Source organism: Protopterus annectens, chromosome 3.part1 (assembly GCF_019279795.1).
Source record: "Protopterus annectens isolate FY-2018-M chromosome 3.part1, PAN1.0, whole genome shotgun sequence".
Classification (NCBI taxonomy): domain Eukaryota; kingdom Metazoa; phylum Chordata; order Ceratodontiformes; family Protopteridae; genus Protopterus; species Protopterus annectens.
In genome coordinates this window covers 1,587,736,949-1,587,754,157 of record NC_056732.1, presented here as the reverse complement: position 1 = coordinate 1,587,754,157, position 17,209 = coordinate 1,587,736,949, and the positions used below count along the sequence as shown (strand labels likewise).

Below are 17,209 nucleotides of genomic sequence, written 5' to 3'. Positions count from 1 at the left end.
CCCATTCTGGGATTCAATTCTTTACACCATTTCCCTTAATATATGTACTCCCATTCTGGGATTCAATTCTTTACACCATTTCCCTTAATATATGTACTCCCATTCTGGGATTCAATTCTTTACACCATTTCCCTTAATATATGTACTCCCATTCTGGGATTCAGGGAACATTACCTGAAAGTTTAATTTTCTTGTATATAAATGGATGATAACCATTACCTCAGCTATATCAGGTATTTGGGTAGGCACAAATTTAAACCCCTTAGAGAAAAGGGTAAAGCATTCTTACTTAATTTCCCCAGTAGTATAATTATAGACATTGAAACCTTGGAAGGAATTGACTATTTGGGGTATAGTGCTGGTTAATAAAACTTCCACCCCCCTCCCATTGTTGTCATATCCCTTCCATTGGTTTCCCTGATGGTAAAAATCTCTTCTTTCCATGTTCTTGTTGGCTATCCTTTTCGAGTGTCTGGGCATCTGAAAATCCCCTAAATTAGATATATTTTCCTTTGAATTCTCGTAAACATCACCTACATTAACATTATCCTGTGTTTCCACCTGTACAGTGTCATTTTCTGCCTCAAACTCTGTATTGATAGCCCTAAATCCTGTTTGTAGGATAAACTTCACGCATGTCATACTGACACTTATCACGGTACAGTTTTCTCTTTTTCTTTTGGAATTGAATGTTACACTTGGTTTCTACCCTGCTAATAACTTTCCCATATAAATCTTCATATTGTGAGAACAAAAGATCCTGTGCTGTTATTCGATTCATTTCATCAAGTTCACTTTCCAGCTTTACTTTCATCAAATCTTGGTAGTGCAATACTTTTTCCATTAGTTCAAAACCCCATTTGACAAACATATTAGAAAAATCATTAACCATTTCTGCATATGAGTATAAACCAAATGGAAATTTAAACACGCTTAATCCTTGAGGTACAATCTTAGCATGAATACACTCCTTGAAATACATATTTTCTATTTGCAAGGTTTTCAATTTGTACAACTTTTTTTCAAATGCAAAAATAAGTTCTTTTAAGGAACTCGGTATAACCATTTTTGTAGAATTGTTGGTAGAATTTACACTAGCCACATTCACAGACTCTCGTGAATTAAAATTAAAACTTTTCTGTTTCAGATTATTATATTTTACACAATTGTCACTGTTCAACATTTCAGGAACTGCTTATTCCACAGACAAAGGACCCGCACCTGAGTTCACATTACAAGAACCAGTCTCAGGGTTGGTATAATTTACAGTACCTGCTGAAGACTTGTTTGAGGAACTACTAGCAAGTGCCCTGTTCTCAATGGATATGCAATCCGTGTCTTCGCCATGATAAACTGCTCTGTTCAACAAGGAGCCCAAATTCCTTCTTGGGCGACCAGGTAAGCCTTCCGTTTGCATAATACCATTTTCATCCATCGCCGTCTCTCCGCCATGATGGAGTTCGGTGGTCGTAATGACGTCATGACATTTTCTCCATTCCTGCACTTCTCCTCCTGCCATGGCAACCGCAACTCCTTTCCTCTAACACAGTTCCACCACCCAAAGCTGGGTGATCCAATATTTCCGATCTAACTTGAGCAAACAAGCTTAATATATATGAAAATCAGGTTTTGTTGGGATGGGAGGTACAACACATTTTGAGCAGTAGGTTCCAAAATAATATGGGAATATATCTGAGATTCCTGGATGATATTTTTATTTTATGGAAAGGGCACCAGGAGGATATTCCTCAGTTTATTGAGTACCTAAACAGTAGTACCAATTTTTTGAGGTTTACTTATGAGATATATAATTTGGAAATTAACTACTTAGGCGTGAAAATTTCTAAGTTCAATGGTGGCTTTAAATCTAATATATACTGTAAGCCCACTTTTTGTAATGGGTATTTGCACTATTATAGTTATCATCCCCAGAAACAAAAGAGAAGTACAGTAAAAGGGCAGGCTATCAGGGTGGCCAGGATGACCTCAGAGAAAGAGGATGTGATTAAGGGATTAGATACGTTAAAAACAATGTTCCTTGATAGGGGATACCCCCTTAACATGGTGGAAATGACCATGAAAGAAATTTTTGAACAATGGGGGAGCAAGTATAAACCACTTTTAAGTTGTGGAGACGTTAGAACTATAGGTGGTAAGAATTCCCTTATGGTAAGTTTAAGAGAAGATGAAAGTACCCCTAAAGCTAATAATAATTATAGTATTGATAGCATAAATTTTAGGAAAGCATTTTTGGTACAACATAGCTATTTTTCCAGTAAAATACAACATATTCTACACAAAAATCAGGGAATATTTAAAGTTAACAGTGAGATTTTCAAAAAAGTGGGAGAAAAACCCACATTTACTACAAAGGTTGATAGAAATATTAAGATTAATATGGAAACATGCACAAGTGAACCATTCTTACCAAGAGGAAAACACCAAACCATGTTGGCAGTGTTCTCAGTGTGGATACATTTTACAGGTTTCCCCAGTAACACTGGGGAAAAGATTAAAAAGTGTCTTGTATCTTAGGGAAGGGAACTGTCATACTAGTAAAGTAGTGTACATTGCACTTTGCAGCACCTGTAGAGAATTTTATGTCAGTAAAACGGAAAGGGCCTTGAAAAATAGGATTTACGAGCATCTAAATGACATTAAAAATAAAAAAGATACAAATGCCCTTTACAGACATAGTATGGAATGCAAGGGAGGTACAGGTTTTAAATTTGGGATCATAGACATGGTCAGTATAGATACATTTTAAACCATCTGTTTTTGCTGTTTCGGAGGGAAATGTTAATTGCTTCTGATTATTTAAATGCATTGGTGAAATGTTTTTCTTAGTTCTGATGAAGTCAACTTGTTTGATGAAAGCACTTAACTGTCTTGGATACTGGATTTATTTTTTATTAAGCATAGTGTTCCATGGTCCTTTTGGTGCTTTTGTTGTTTGTTTTTGCCGGTTCTGCACAAACACACCATTTTGTGGTTCCTTTGTTTCTTTTTGGTGTGGGGACTTATAGATACACTTGATTCCTTTGATACGCCATCAGTGACAAATTTGAATTCGGTTGAGGAGCTTGGCATTTTAAAAAAGGAAGTGGCGGACTTGAAGGAAGAAGTACACACCCTTTTAAGCTTGTTTTCTCAAGTTAGATTGGAAATATTGGATCACCCAGTTTTGGGTGGAGGAACTGTGTTGGAGGAACGGAGTTGCAGTTGCCACGGCAATGGGGGAGTTGGCCTTCCAGGGAACAGATTAAAAAGTGTCTTGTATCTTAGGAAAGGGAACTGTCATACTAGTAAAGTAGTGTACATCGCACTTTGCAGCACCTGTAGAGGATTTTATGTCGGTAAAACGGAAAGGGCCTTGAAAAGTAGGATTTACGAGCATCTAAATGACATTAAAAATAAAAAAGATACAAATGCCCTTTATAGATATAGTATGGAATGCAAGGGAGATACAGGTTTTAAATTTGGGATAATAGACATGGTCAGTATAGATGTCAGGGGTGGGGACCGGAAAAAACAACTATGTAAAAAAGAATTAATGTGGCAGCTGAGGTTGGCTGCAAACTTCCTCCCAGGTTTAAATGACCATTTGTCTATTTTCCCAATTCTGAAGAAAAAAGCCAACAAGTTAACTTAAAATATTATTATATTATTTAAGTTCAGTGTATAAACATTATTTAAGGACAGTTAGGAGATTGTGCCATTTTAACTACTATTTTAAAGCACTGAAAAGTTTACATATTTATCGTTGTTAGTAACAACAGATAAATTTTAAACCATCTGTTTTTTTAAAGTTAATTGCTATGTTTTGGAGGGAAATGTTAATTGCTTCTGATTATTTAGATGCATTGGTGAAATGTTTTTCTTAGTTCTGATGAAGTCAACTTGTTTGATGAAAGCGCTTAACTGTCTTGGATACTGGATTTATTTTTTATTAAACGTAGTGTTCCATGGTCCTTTTGGTGCTTTTGTTGTTTGTGTTAGCCCTGTCTTTCTTTATGGTCATCTACATCTGTCCTGCTGGGTGAGGCTGGTGGTGGGTATGTGACCCTCATTGACATCCATGTGTGTGATCTATTGACTCCCACAGTTATTTGGGCCATCACAAGTACTGCAGTGGGAGTTGTCATCTCGTGTAGTACTGCCTAGTATGTTGACACCAGTATTTGTTATGGATTTCCTGCTGTCCCATATAGCTGTCAGCTGTCTGCTGCTATCCCATTCAGCCACCCAATTCCCTTGCATGCTTGCATCTATACTATACATACAACTATCAGAACATAATACTCCATTCAGTAATTGATTGGTAGGGTGACTTATCTTGTTCTGGGCCAGTATTGAGGATGTTACTGGAGGGCTGACTATGTTGGATGCACATTGTACACTCCCTATACATGGTAAAGCACAGGTAGTGTCATGTTTGGCATCCCTTTTCCTGTCTGTGGGAGTTGGAGAGAGGTATCAGTCCCTGGGTCCCTACAGTGTCAGTGTGTGTGCTATGTGTTGCCTCTTTGCCAAGGTCTGAGCATACTGGGCATGCCCCCTTCTGCCTACAGGGGCAGGCTCAGGATGTTTCTCCTCAGAGTCCCTCTGTCCCTGTGCTGGCTTTGGAAATGGTGGGGGACTGTGTGACCCTGTCCCGTGCTGTTCCTGCTGCAGCTGTTTCCACAGGATCATATTGTGTAGCATGGCACATACTATGAACATTTGTGTGCATGTAGCTGGAGAGTACTGCAAGGCTCCATCGGATATGTAAAGACAGTGGAACTGTGACTTGAGCATCCCAAACACATGCACAACAATGATCCTAGTCTGTGCATGTGCCTCATTATGGTGTTCTTGTTTGGGTATGTATGCATTTCTGATGGGTGTCATCAGCCACGGCTCCAGTGCATAGCCAACATCCCCCACTAGATGGCCATATGGAATGTCCCCCCGGCAAACCACTGATACAGCTGTGAGCAATGCCAGAAGTGGGAGTCATGATAGCTACCAGGGCTGCCAGCACACATGTTCATGATAATGCCCTGGGCATTACACATGACCTGGCAGTTGATGGAAGGGAAGCCCTTGCTGTTTATGTAGGCCCTACCCCTCTCACCAGGTTGTGCTTCGATATGTATGTGCATGCAGTCTATAACACCTGCTGGAAAAATATATGTGCTCACTGACATGTGCTGACATGGCATCCAGGAAATGGTGGAGTACCCTGGATGCTGATGCCTGTGAGACCCCCATGATATCCCCAGTTGGTCTTGGAAGGTACCTGTGGCTAGTATCCTTAAGCCTACACATACCTTGTTATCCACTGGGTTGGGTTCCCCTCTGTTTGTTCTGTGTGTGAGGCGTGGCCGGCACAACTCAATGATCTGCTGTAAAATGTCCCTGTCCACCCTAAAGCACTCAGGTCTATATTAAGTGATCAAATGCTTAGGTGATCGAACACCTAAACATCAAGCACGTAATATCGAAAGCAAAAAACAGCAAACAGCCATTTTAACGCAGGGAAAGATTTCTCTTGGCCGTTCACTGGATTTTGCTGTTTTCTCCACTGTGGAGTGATCTCGGAGTTGGTATATTTAGTTAGGGGGGGTGTGTGGGGACACAGCCCCTCACGTCAGGGGGGTGTGGGGAGTGAAGCCCCCCACTTAGTTTGGCTGTAAAGTTAATTTTTTGTGTGTCCGACGGTAACGTTTCCCGGTGGTGTTTGCTGTTTTGCAGTTCGATATTACATGGTCGATGTTTAGGTGTTCGATCACCTAAGCATTCGATCACGTAATATGGACCCTAGTGCTCCACTATCTCCAGCTCATGTAGGCCATGGTAGGTACCTTGGGTCTGTACATTCTTCTTCTCCTCCTCACTGTGGGTCGGTTGTCAGCATTCTCCTTCTCATCACCCTTAGTCTCTAGCACATATTGAGGATTAAAGCAGCAGCAGCCTCTAACGTTTTTAGTTAGTTTTGCCAGTTAAAAATCCCTCGTCTGTGTACAGATAGTCTGAAAGGTGTTTGCATAGCTTATAGTAGTGTGCTGGGTTGCTGCATGTGTAATTGGTTGATTCTGACACATTCCACCTGCCAGCTATGCTAGTACTCCTTGATTGCCTTCCTACTGCTGTTTCTGCTTCCCACTTCCTCCTTATTTAAGCCCCAAGGCACGCTGTGCATACCCAGTGCTGCAATGTAAACAATGCTGCCATTTCCTCTTTTTTTATGTTCAAAACTTGGTGTATGGTGCGCACACCCGTTTGGGCTATGTACACAATGCTCAGGCACATCTGATACACTCCTTTCCTTAGCTGTGCTTAGCTAAGGGCAAACACAGGCCACAGAGCTCCAATAAGCTTACAGCAAGCATGACACACCTCCTTATGAAGTCATCCAGCTCTTAGACTTGCAATTTTGTATTGCTGTACCTACACAGTTAGGTACAAGCTGACACTTTGATGAAATATGTGATTCAGTATAACTCTCCTCATTTGCATACCCCAGTATGTAGGCCATTAGTTACTGCACTAAAATGGACCCTTTCCCCTTGACAACCAGTGCTCCCTGGTATTGTTTACATTCTGCATCTCATAGACTATAATGGCACAATGCAGATTTAACTTAAAAATTGAGTTTTCTAATTTTTTTTTATTTTCGGCACAATCCCATTTGTGCGCCACTGCCCTATACTTAAACAGCTGAGATCGGCCAAAAAAAGTTTAATTTTCATAATAATTAATCAATTTTAATGCCAATGCCCTTATATTTGGCCATTGGCAAGTCTATTGTACATAATACATGCTTTTTAATGAGCTATCATGCCTCCGTTTTGTCAGTTGCTGAAATGTACTCAGTTATTTTCTGAACACATTTCTGCGCTGACACTGTTCTAGTACAGAGACCTGGCAGCTTGTTGAATCACTAAATCATCTTATTTGCATGGTTTCCACCAGCAAATGATGTGATTTGCATATTTCCCAGTTTCCCATGCTAGAATAGTGTAGGGCCGCTCATGCACATGGAAATGGCACTATCCTGAATTGCTCAGTGGCCATTTTCCATGCAGGAGCTCCTACACTGATACTGCATGAAAAAATAGGCTTCCTGAATCCAGGGGTCAGTGTACATACTGTTTTCTGCTTTACTTCCACAATGATTACAGATATTTGGATTTAATTTAAAACTTTTATTTCATATTTTATAGCAGAAACACTGATAGACATTTGTTAAACAAAACTATAGTCTCACAGTGAAAACAGACTTAGCATTAAAACGTGTCTGCCTTTGAAACTCACATTCACTGAAACAGCATTGGAACTAACATTCAAAGAAAATGCATCTGGCTAGTGGCAGATAAGTTTACTTTTGGACTGTTTTCAAATCATAGGCCCCTTGCACACATTTTTAGAACCATGTAAAAGTTCTTTGATTCATCTTCCTGAGTGTTTTAAATGTATAATATAGAATAGTTAAATGATATCCCTTGTATAATATAGCACCACTTGTTAGAGCATTGTAATAATAGGAGGCACTGTCAGATATGCCAGGAGAAGTGGGGTAGTGGATGTGTAACATATGCCAGCACAGCTAGCTGGAATTTAGTAAAAAAATATATGTCATTTGTGTATCAACTTGATTTGTACAGATGTTTGTGTTAAAAATGTATTTGTAAAGCTGCTTGTGTTAAAATGTATCAACAGTGTGTCCTGCTGGAAAGAAAAGAAATGTACATGTATTATTGTAGCTGAATTAAATGTATATGTTTTAAAAGATGATACTGGAAGAGAAGAGGTTAATCACAATCCAAATGTAACAAACTTTGAAAAATAGCTGAAATTACATTAGGCCATAAAGATTGTATCTTACAGTTCTGAGTGCAGCCAGAAACTAAATGTCTGTGAGAAGCCTTAGTAGCTCTGTAGGAAGAGTAGAAGTGTTAAAATGATTTTATGACTTCCAGCAGCTGCACCAGATCTGAGCAATGCTCTTGTGTGTGTATGACAATGAAGTGTTACCACCTGGGTACAACATACACAGGCTGGATCGTGCTTCGAGGAAGGGGGGTGGGGTAGCTGTACTCTATAAATCTGAGTTGAATGTCACCATAGATGTAAAACAACCACCTCAGATTAATAACTCTGAGACTCTTGCCACCAAATTGCAACTTAATAAAACTAAATGCATTAATATCATCTATATGTACATACCCCCCAGGTAACAATATATCTACACTTGAAGATATCCTGCACTGGCTATCATGTCATTACCCCCAAGAAACTACTACTTGGAAACTTTAACATAGACTAGGGCACCTGTTCCTCAGAATCCCCAACCACCCATATTAACCTGCATGCATTTACACAAATCATATCCACCCCTACCAGGATAGGTGAACCCAATCAAAAAGAAAGCATTGTTGACTGGGTATTCATAAATAGTCACCCCCAATTGTACACCTCTGATACCCTCCCTGATGGCCTAAGCGATCACCTTCTCACATATGTAATTAAGCACAAAGCCATTAATTCCCAACAACCCTTACTCGTAAAGGTTAGAAACAATATAAACTTTGACCCTGCCAAATTCCAACAAGAACTAAACATGTAATTGGTCTATTGTAAAATACCTCCCCTTAGAAGAAGCAATAGCATACTTTAACAACAAATTCCTTGAGATCCTTGATTTGCATGCACCTGTTCGTTCAAAGAGAACAAAGGCAAAAACTGCGTCATGGCTTTCTAAAGAGTCTAAACTTAAAATTACCCTTAGAAACAAAGCATGGACTTTATGGCATTCTTCTAAAGACCCTCAAGATCACATTAAATACAGGCAATCCAGGAATGAAACTAAAAAATCCATTTTACAAAACACAAAACAATACTACTGTAATTTACAGACAGTAAATCAAAATAACCCTCAGAAGTTTTGGGCAGATTTAAATAATTTACTACATCCTGGACAAACTTCAACCCCAATCCCTGGTGCTACTATTGATAAAACCCCTGAAGATATTTCTGACAGTTTTAACCGATTCTTTACTGAGACAATTCAAGCCCTAGCTAGCCAACTACCTCCTAACTCCCCTGGTCCTGAAAATAGCACCCCTAGAAACCTACTCGCATTCAGCTTCCAACCAGTCACCACTTCACTTATCCCTACCTTGATCAAAAAATTAAAACCCACTACACTTTCTGCTGATCAACTCACTGCCGAGTACCTACAAAAATCAGCTGATGCTATTGCTTACCCCGTCTCAATACTAATCAATCGAACCATAGTAGAAGGTAACATTCCCACCATCTGGAAAATATCCTATGTAATCCCACTTCACAAAGGAGGCAGCTCTACTGAATTCTCCAATTATAGGCCAATAGCTATACTCTCTCCACTTGCAAAGATTATGGAAAAATGTATTCCTAGACAACTCATGCACCGCCTAATCCAGAATCACCTTATGGCAGACGCTCAGCATGGCTTCCATCCTCATCACAGCATTACTTCAGCCCTCCTAGCCTTTACCAACACCATAAACCATAATCGCAACAATAATTATATATTTTCAGCCCTCTTCTTTGATCCTTCCAAGGCATTCGATATGGCTGATCACCAACTTTTAATCCACACCCTGCAAACATTCTGTCTAGATACTAGAGCCCTTCAATGGTTTCAATCCTACCTGAATGGTTGACAGCAGGCTGTCCTCTGGCAGAACAAACTCCCTAACCTTCTACCTAACACCCTTGGAGTACCACAAGGCTCTATACTAGGACCCTTGCTGTTCTCTATTTTCATTAACGACCTTTATAAAGTCATCCAAAAGTCAGCTGTATCCAATATGCTGATGACTCTACTCTGACTTGCTCAGCCACATCTCCAATAGAGTTATGGTCAGCTACCCAGACCACCTTTAATACAATAGAAAACTGGCTTTCTGAACATCGTCTGATCCTAAATCCCAAAAAAACTAAAATGCTGTTATTTTCACCAACACGTAGGTGTACCACTTTCACCTTTACCATAAATTCAAATGATGGCACAATAATCTCCCCTGACCCCTCTACAAAACTATTAGGTGTCATCATAGATAATAATCTAAAATTCAACCTAGATGTTAATTAAACTATCAAAACCATCAATAAAAAACTAGGGTCACTTTACAGACTAAAAGCCTTCCTAACCTCTCCAGCTAAAATAGCCATAGCTCGCTCTCACCTTCTTTCAACCCTTCTGTATGCATCCCCTCTACTCTTGAATTTAAACAAGACTGTCCTTAACAAACTCTCAATTTGCTACAACCACATTGCCTGGTTTGCCACTGGGCTGCCATTTAGGACACATCATTGCACCAATCTAAACCAGCTTGGGTGGCTTGAACTACCCAGCCTAATCCAGTATAACCAACTGATTATGGCCTATAAAATCCTCTATAATCCAGACAATACTCCTGCACTTAAAAATATTATCACCCCCTATAACAATCCTAGACCGCTTTGATCCTCTAACAAACTACTAATTCAGACTAACAAAATTAATAACACAGCCGGTGATCATCTCTTTGCAAACTCTGTAAGTAGATCCTGGAACTTTCTTCCAGCTGATATTACCTTACTTTCCACCTTACGTCAATTTAAAACTAGACTCAAACAACATTTGTCACTTAACTGGCTATGTCACTGTATCAAGCCTGGCTAACTCTCTCTAGAATGTGTAAAAATCTGTTAACCATCTTACTGTGTAATTTAATTTAATTCTGACTTACACTTGGGATTAACTCTAACCTGTGGAACTTGTTTAACTTACTAACTTATGTAATCTCTGTAAATAGTCTGTTTGTAATATGTAATGCTGGTATTATGTAATGCTGTATCTGCTTACCCTTGGAGATTTTCTCCCCAGGCCTCCACTCAAAATGGACATGCATCCAGTCGGACAATCCCGGTCAACAAATGTAAAATAAAAATTAAAAAAAATAATAAAAATGATTGACCTGTAGGTGCTAAAATCCTGGCAGCTTGTAGTGTTGGTGATAGCGTGGGAACCAGAAGTCAGATGACCAGGTGTATGTGATGTCATTTTGTAATTTACTCTGCAATAATACTTAGATATTACAGAGAGAACTCTCTCAGTCAGACTCAAAAGTCTGTTCTTGTCAAGTTCCAAGAACAGACTCAGCAGTCTGTTCTTGGAACCTGACACAGGAGGAAGCTCACTCACCCACTTCATCTTGCCTTGTGCTAGTAAGTAACCAGGGAGTAGTACTCTTTAGATTAGTCAGGAAAATATAGTGAGAATAGTGAGTATTGTTTTTCTATAACTGTGTGAATCTTTACAGCTGTATTACTTTTAATATTTCCTGTGATTGAAACTCTGGTGTTTACTGTAAATAGATATTTAGTATTTTCATGTTCCTTTCTTGTTTATTATTAAGTATATTTAAACTTCTCATTGTGACTGGTCCTTTTAGAAAAATATGTATGTTTTGAGAGTATTTGCATATAATTTATTTGGTGATAACTGTGGCTACTCCTGAAAGCCTGGCTCTTTGGTCAACATTACCATTTGTATTAATATTAACTTCACTCATCATAATTGGATGTTTTTAAGAGCCTTATAGTAACTGACTGGTGGCAATGAATCTACCTTATTATCTGGGCAAAGTTGGTAGAGCGGGTAATCTGTGCCAGCCTTTCCCAGGTGTGTGTGTGTGTGTGTGTGTGTGTGTGTGTGTGTGTGTGTGTGTGTGTGTGTGTGTGTGTGTGTGTGTGTGTGTGTGTGTGTGTGTGTGTGTGTGTGTGTGTGTGTGTGTGTGTGTGTCAGCTACAGTGAGCAAGGACATGAAGCACTGGTTTTGCAGAGAGAGCGCTGGACACAGCTGTGCCAGTGGAGAGCCTTAATGGGGACTCGGGGAAGATAGATATGGAGAAATCCAGACCCCGGGCCGACTGTATTCCCTGTGTTCTCTTAAGGGAAATTTTGCTTGAGGCAGAGAGGTCTGCTTCTGTAAATACTGAGTGTATCCATTTAAATTCCAAGTGAATGTCCCTCTCCAGTGTCAGTGGTAAGGATTAAGGCTCCTTGATTACTGGCCCAGAGTGGGGACATCACAAGCATGTTTTAAATTTATAGCTTTGAACATTTTTCCAGTAAGCAATGAAACAAAATGGGTCCACTTCACATGACTGAAAGCTCAAAATACTGAAATTCATTTGACTGAGTCCACAATCCCGAATATTCAAAATACTGAAAACTCATTTGACTGAATTTCAGAATACTCAAAGCTTACAATGTTGAATTGCAAAATACAAAATCGCAGTGTGTACAGTACTTTGAGGTAAGTAAAGGTTATATGCCCTTTCCCCCACTGTAGTGCAATCCCATATTTAGTATATATAGTTTGGGGGGTGTGAGGGGCACAGCCCCCCACATTGGGGGGCATAGGGGACATAGCCACCACCTAGTTTTGTTTTTATATCATCCAGTGTCTGTTAATAAGTTAAGTAAGTAATTTTTAATTTTGGAAAGAGATAATTGGTGTAAGTGTGCATTTTTTTCTCTTATAGTTTTCATTTGGTGAGATGAATTATTGGTGATATTTGCACAGTTTATTTGGTATTGTAAACCTAGGTTTTGTGAATGTTACTGTTATTTGTGAAATGCTTGGTATTCATGGATCTGTACATTTTTTGTTATGTTAAGCAATTCACAGGTGAAGGGAAACACATGCCATGTCTATGGCTTAACATTTTGTATTTTGCAATTCAGCATTGTAAGCTTTCAGTATTCTTCTGAAATTCAGTCAAATGAGTTTTCTTTTGGGATTGTTAACTCAGTCAAATGAATTTCAGTATTTTGAGCTTTCAGTCATGTGAAGTGGACCCAACAAAACATATGAACCAATAATGACAAAACTGCCCAATTCAAAACATTTCAACAATAAAAGGCCACTCAAATTTCTGTCATTACAATCCACCAAAATCAGTCAATATGCATAACCTCTGCTGAAGTAGAAGTCATCTGAATAATTCCACATTAAAGAGATCTGTAACTAATGAAATGGTTGCTGCTAGCAAACAACTTTGTATTTAAGTGTTTCATCTACAAATTCAGTGCTTGCTGTCCTTGAAGAATAAAGTGACTATGTTACATTAAAGAAATGGTAAGCTGGTAATATTGCAATAGGGAATGGATGGCAAACTGAAAACAAGTTCATAGTTACTAGGCATCTCATCCAAAGCAGGACACATTCAGGACTGCAGCACTCCACCCCTTTAAAATACAGCACAGTATCAGCAATCCATCTGCATGCTGTGAGAGTAGAACCCACAGCTTTTTGTATTAAAATGCAAGTATGTTATCTGTTGTGCTACTAACACTGTTTTAAAATTCACACACACACCTACCTCCCTCTTACAAACACACACACATGCACGCGCACACACACACACACACACACACACACACACACACACACACACCATGCCTCTCAACCTCTTAGCACAAGAAATCTTGACAAAGCCTGTCATAATGGGGGGGGGGGGGGCAATGGCCCAAAACTAGGAACACATTTTAAATATTGCTCTTATAATTTTAGAAAGTTGCTAGAATAACAGAATTTGTGTTAGAATGCATTTTCTGAAGGATATGAAGGCTGAAACTCCAATGCATGGCATTATTTAGTAACTTTAATCCTTAGATCATCCCAGTGATTTGTCAAAAAAATACATTTTGTATGAGTAATAGACCAAAAATATAAGGAAAAATCTGGACATTCAGTGAAAATCTGTACAGTTGAGAGGTATGACCTACATACACCCCTACCTTCCTCCTATACCCCCATACCTCTCAACCTCTTAAGAAAGCAAGAAATCTGGACAAAACCACAAGTAATGAGGGGACAAAGGCCTAAAAATAGGGACACCTTTTAAATATTGATCTTACAAACTTAGGAAGTTGATAGAACACTTTTGCATTAATATGAATTTTCTGAAGGATATGAAGTCTAAAGCTCAAATGTCTGCCATTATTTTCTGACTTCAGTGTCAATGATTTGCTAGTGATTTTCCAGAAAAATACAATTTTATGAGAAACAGATGAAAAATATAAGGCAAAAATCTGGACAATTGAGAGGTGTGGCTCTCCCTCTTACAAACAGACATACTCATATACCCCACCTCCCTCTTACACATACACCTCTACCTCCCTCTTACACACACATGCACATACACACACACACACACACACGCACACACACACACACACACACACACACGCACACACACGCACACACACGCACACACACACACACACCTACCTACCTACTTCTTACACACACACACACACACACACACACACACACACACACACACACACACACACACCTCTTAAACACTTAAAAACACACACACAAACCTCTGACTTGTCCATTCATGGTCTACAGTCCAATCTTCTTTTGGAATTCAAATTACACTCGCGTGGAAGATGAAGATGCAAGCAATCAGTCGCACAGATACAACACGGGTTTGCGACCTGTTTTTGTCTTCTGAGTCTGTGCAACCAAACACAAAGGGCATTTTTAAAGAAGAGCACCCTAAAAAAGGTAATTGTTTTAAATTAAAAGAAAATTAATCTCCTGGCCAACAGGTCCCCTCCGATAATGTGTCCTATATCAGGTCATAATTCTTTAACATTTACATTAACAATAAATAATAATAAGCTATTGATGTGGTATAGAATACTAACATATTCCTTACTAAAATGGAAGAATTTAACCAATAATTCTTAAAAGAAATTAATACTTTTTTAAATTTAATGACAAAGAATGTAGAATCAGAAATGCATTTTGGGATACATTTAAATATTTTATCTATAGACAAACTACACACAGGATATGAAACAAATACAAAGAAATGGACAATAAGTAGATAAATATACAAAAATAGATATTATCAAAAAAGTGAAAAAAATGAGAAAAATATTTTTAGACATAAAGCCCTAAATTGAAAATATAATTAAATACTTGATCATAAAAAAAAGAAAAGAAAATTGGAGAAGTGGAAAATTATGATTACATAAATTGGTCAAGTGATCAGAAATATTAAATAAATCTGTTCAGATTCGTACAATTAAACATTCAGAGAGTAATTCAAGTAAAACAGACATAAAAGATACACTTAAGGATGTTATAATATGTTATGAAAAATCAATGATAGAAATTAAATGCAGTCAAAAAATGAACAAATGCAATCCATTTTGGACAATAATATACATAAGAGATTATCTGAGGATACTTAAGAGCCATAAACAAAATATACTTGTAGACCAAGAGCTACGCAACAAAGAAATGATAAGAAATTAAAGCTACAGGGATAGATGGATTAATTTCAGAAGTTTATGTTATTTCCAATTAAAGTTGTGCAATTAATAACACATATATGTATAATGCTTAAGATACAAATGATATTCCAACATCCTGGAGATATTCCATAATAACAATTATATTAAAATCAGATAAAGATCTTACTCATTGTGCATCTTTTGTTCAATCACACTATTAAAAGTGGAATGTAAGATGTTTACTTCCATATGAGCTGATAGGATAAGAAATAAAATCTCACAGTAACTACATGAAGATCAAGTAGGATTTACGGTCAATAGATAAGCCAGAACAATATAAAAATAATAATAACACTAGCACTTTATATAAGAATTAAAAATATAGAGGTGACAATTTTTAGTTTAGACAAAGAAAATGGTCGTGATACTATAAACTGAGACTATTTATTTTATTAAAAATTTAAATTTTCCTAAAATATCCATTCAACAGAGGCTATTATCTTTCAGAAACAGTGAACATTAAAAGGGACACAACACAAGGTTGCCTACTGTTGTTTATACTCTTTGCTCTACCTCTAGAAGCATTAGTTACTATTATAAGCAGTAATACAGATATAACAGGTTCTAAGATAAATAATTAAGATGCATCAAATATATTACTCTTCACAAGTGCCATTTCACAATAAGCACTTACCAATATAAAATATTTTTAAGGAAACAGAGTAAAATTTAAAACTTTAGTGATATTTCTGGACTGAAAATTAATAGTAACAGAACAAAATGTAAAATTATAATGAAACTATAGAAACATTTTCAAAGGAAAAATATAATGTAGGTATCGATGAAAAATCTATATTTATTAGGAATAGCCCTAACATCAAGTTTAAAAAAAGAAATTAAACATAAATCAAATAATGCAATAACTAAACTGAATCATAAGCAGATGGAGCAAAATGTTTTTATATTTAAATATATATTATTCCTAATTAAAATTATATTATTACCAAAAGTCTTATATTTAATTCAAACAACAATTGTAATGCCCCATAAAGCTCAGATTAGGAAAAGACTAATGATAACCATCTTGTGGTAATCTAATAAACCAAGAATAGCTTTAAAACATATTAAAACATGGAATAGTGTCGGTCTAGGTTTTCCATATATAGAAAGCTGTGTTATAGTTTCTAGTTTAAAAAATATACATATACATATATATATATATATATATATATATATATATATATATATATATATACATAGTACAGAGATAGATACAGACAGATGTGTAAAAAATATGCACTTGATGTGTGAAAATCAATCACAAATCAGTTTAATATTGAACAGCTGGTCACTTTATAAATTTGCACCACTAAACTTTAAAGATTATTAAAAGTGAAAGAATTAAGTGACATCATATTGAGTTACTATTAGGTTGTTGTAATGGCAGATAACCCAGTAAGAGTTAACCAAATGGGCAATAGAAAAACACATTAGAGATGATAAACTTTAATCTGAGATTGAATGAATATAGTAAAATAGGGCACATACTCATGAATGGTATCCACTTACAGTGAAGGATTTATCAGACTGCATCTAACAGGAGGTAGATGGCTCTAAGTAAAAATGCTGTTTAATCCCTTTTACTTTTATTTCATTGGTTTGAGTTTAACATATTTCACACTGTTTGTGATGATTACTTACCAGTCTTGTTAGAGATCTCACCATCTGAACAGGGTATACAGATGAAGCAACACTTGAGCTGTCCATGCTGGTAAGTTTTCCGGTAACCTGGAGAACAACTCTCAGTGCAGACAGAAATGGGAACCTGTGGGAGATGAAAAAGCAATTTAAATATATATACTTATTTGTGAC

General features: G+C 37.4%; 1 protein-coding gene across 1 annotated transcript in view; it reads right to left on the bottom strand.

The window, feature by feature from the left end:
• The window catches only part of LOC122797819 (vomeronasal type-2 receptor 26-like), a 284,632-nt gene that overhangs the window by 197,281 nt on the left and 70,142 nt on the right, over positions 1–17,209 (bottom strand). The window contains exon 3 of the mRNA XM_044066342.1: positions 17,039–17,162. Coding sequence (XP_043922277.1) covers positions 17,039–17,162 — 124 coding nt within the window. The remainder of the gene's footprint in view (positions 1–17,038; positions 17,163–17,209) is intronic.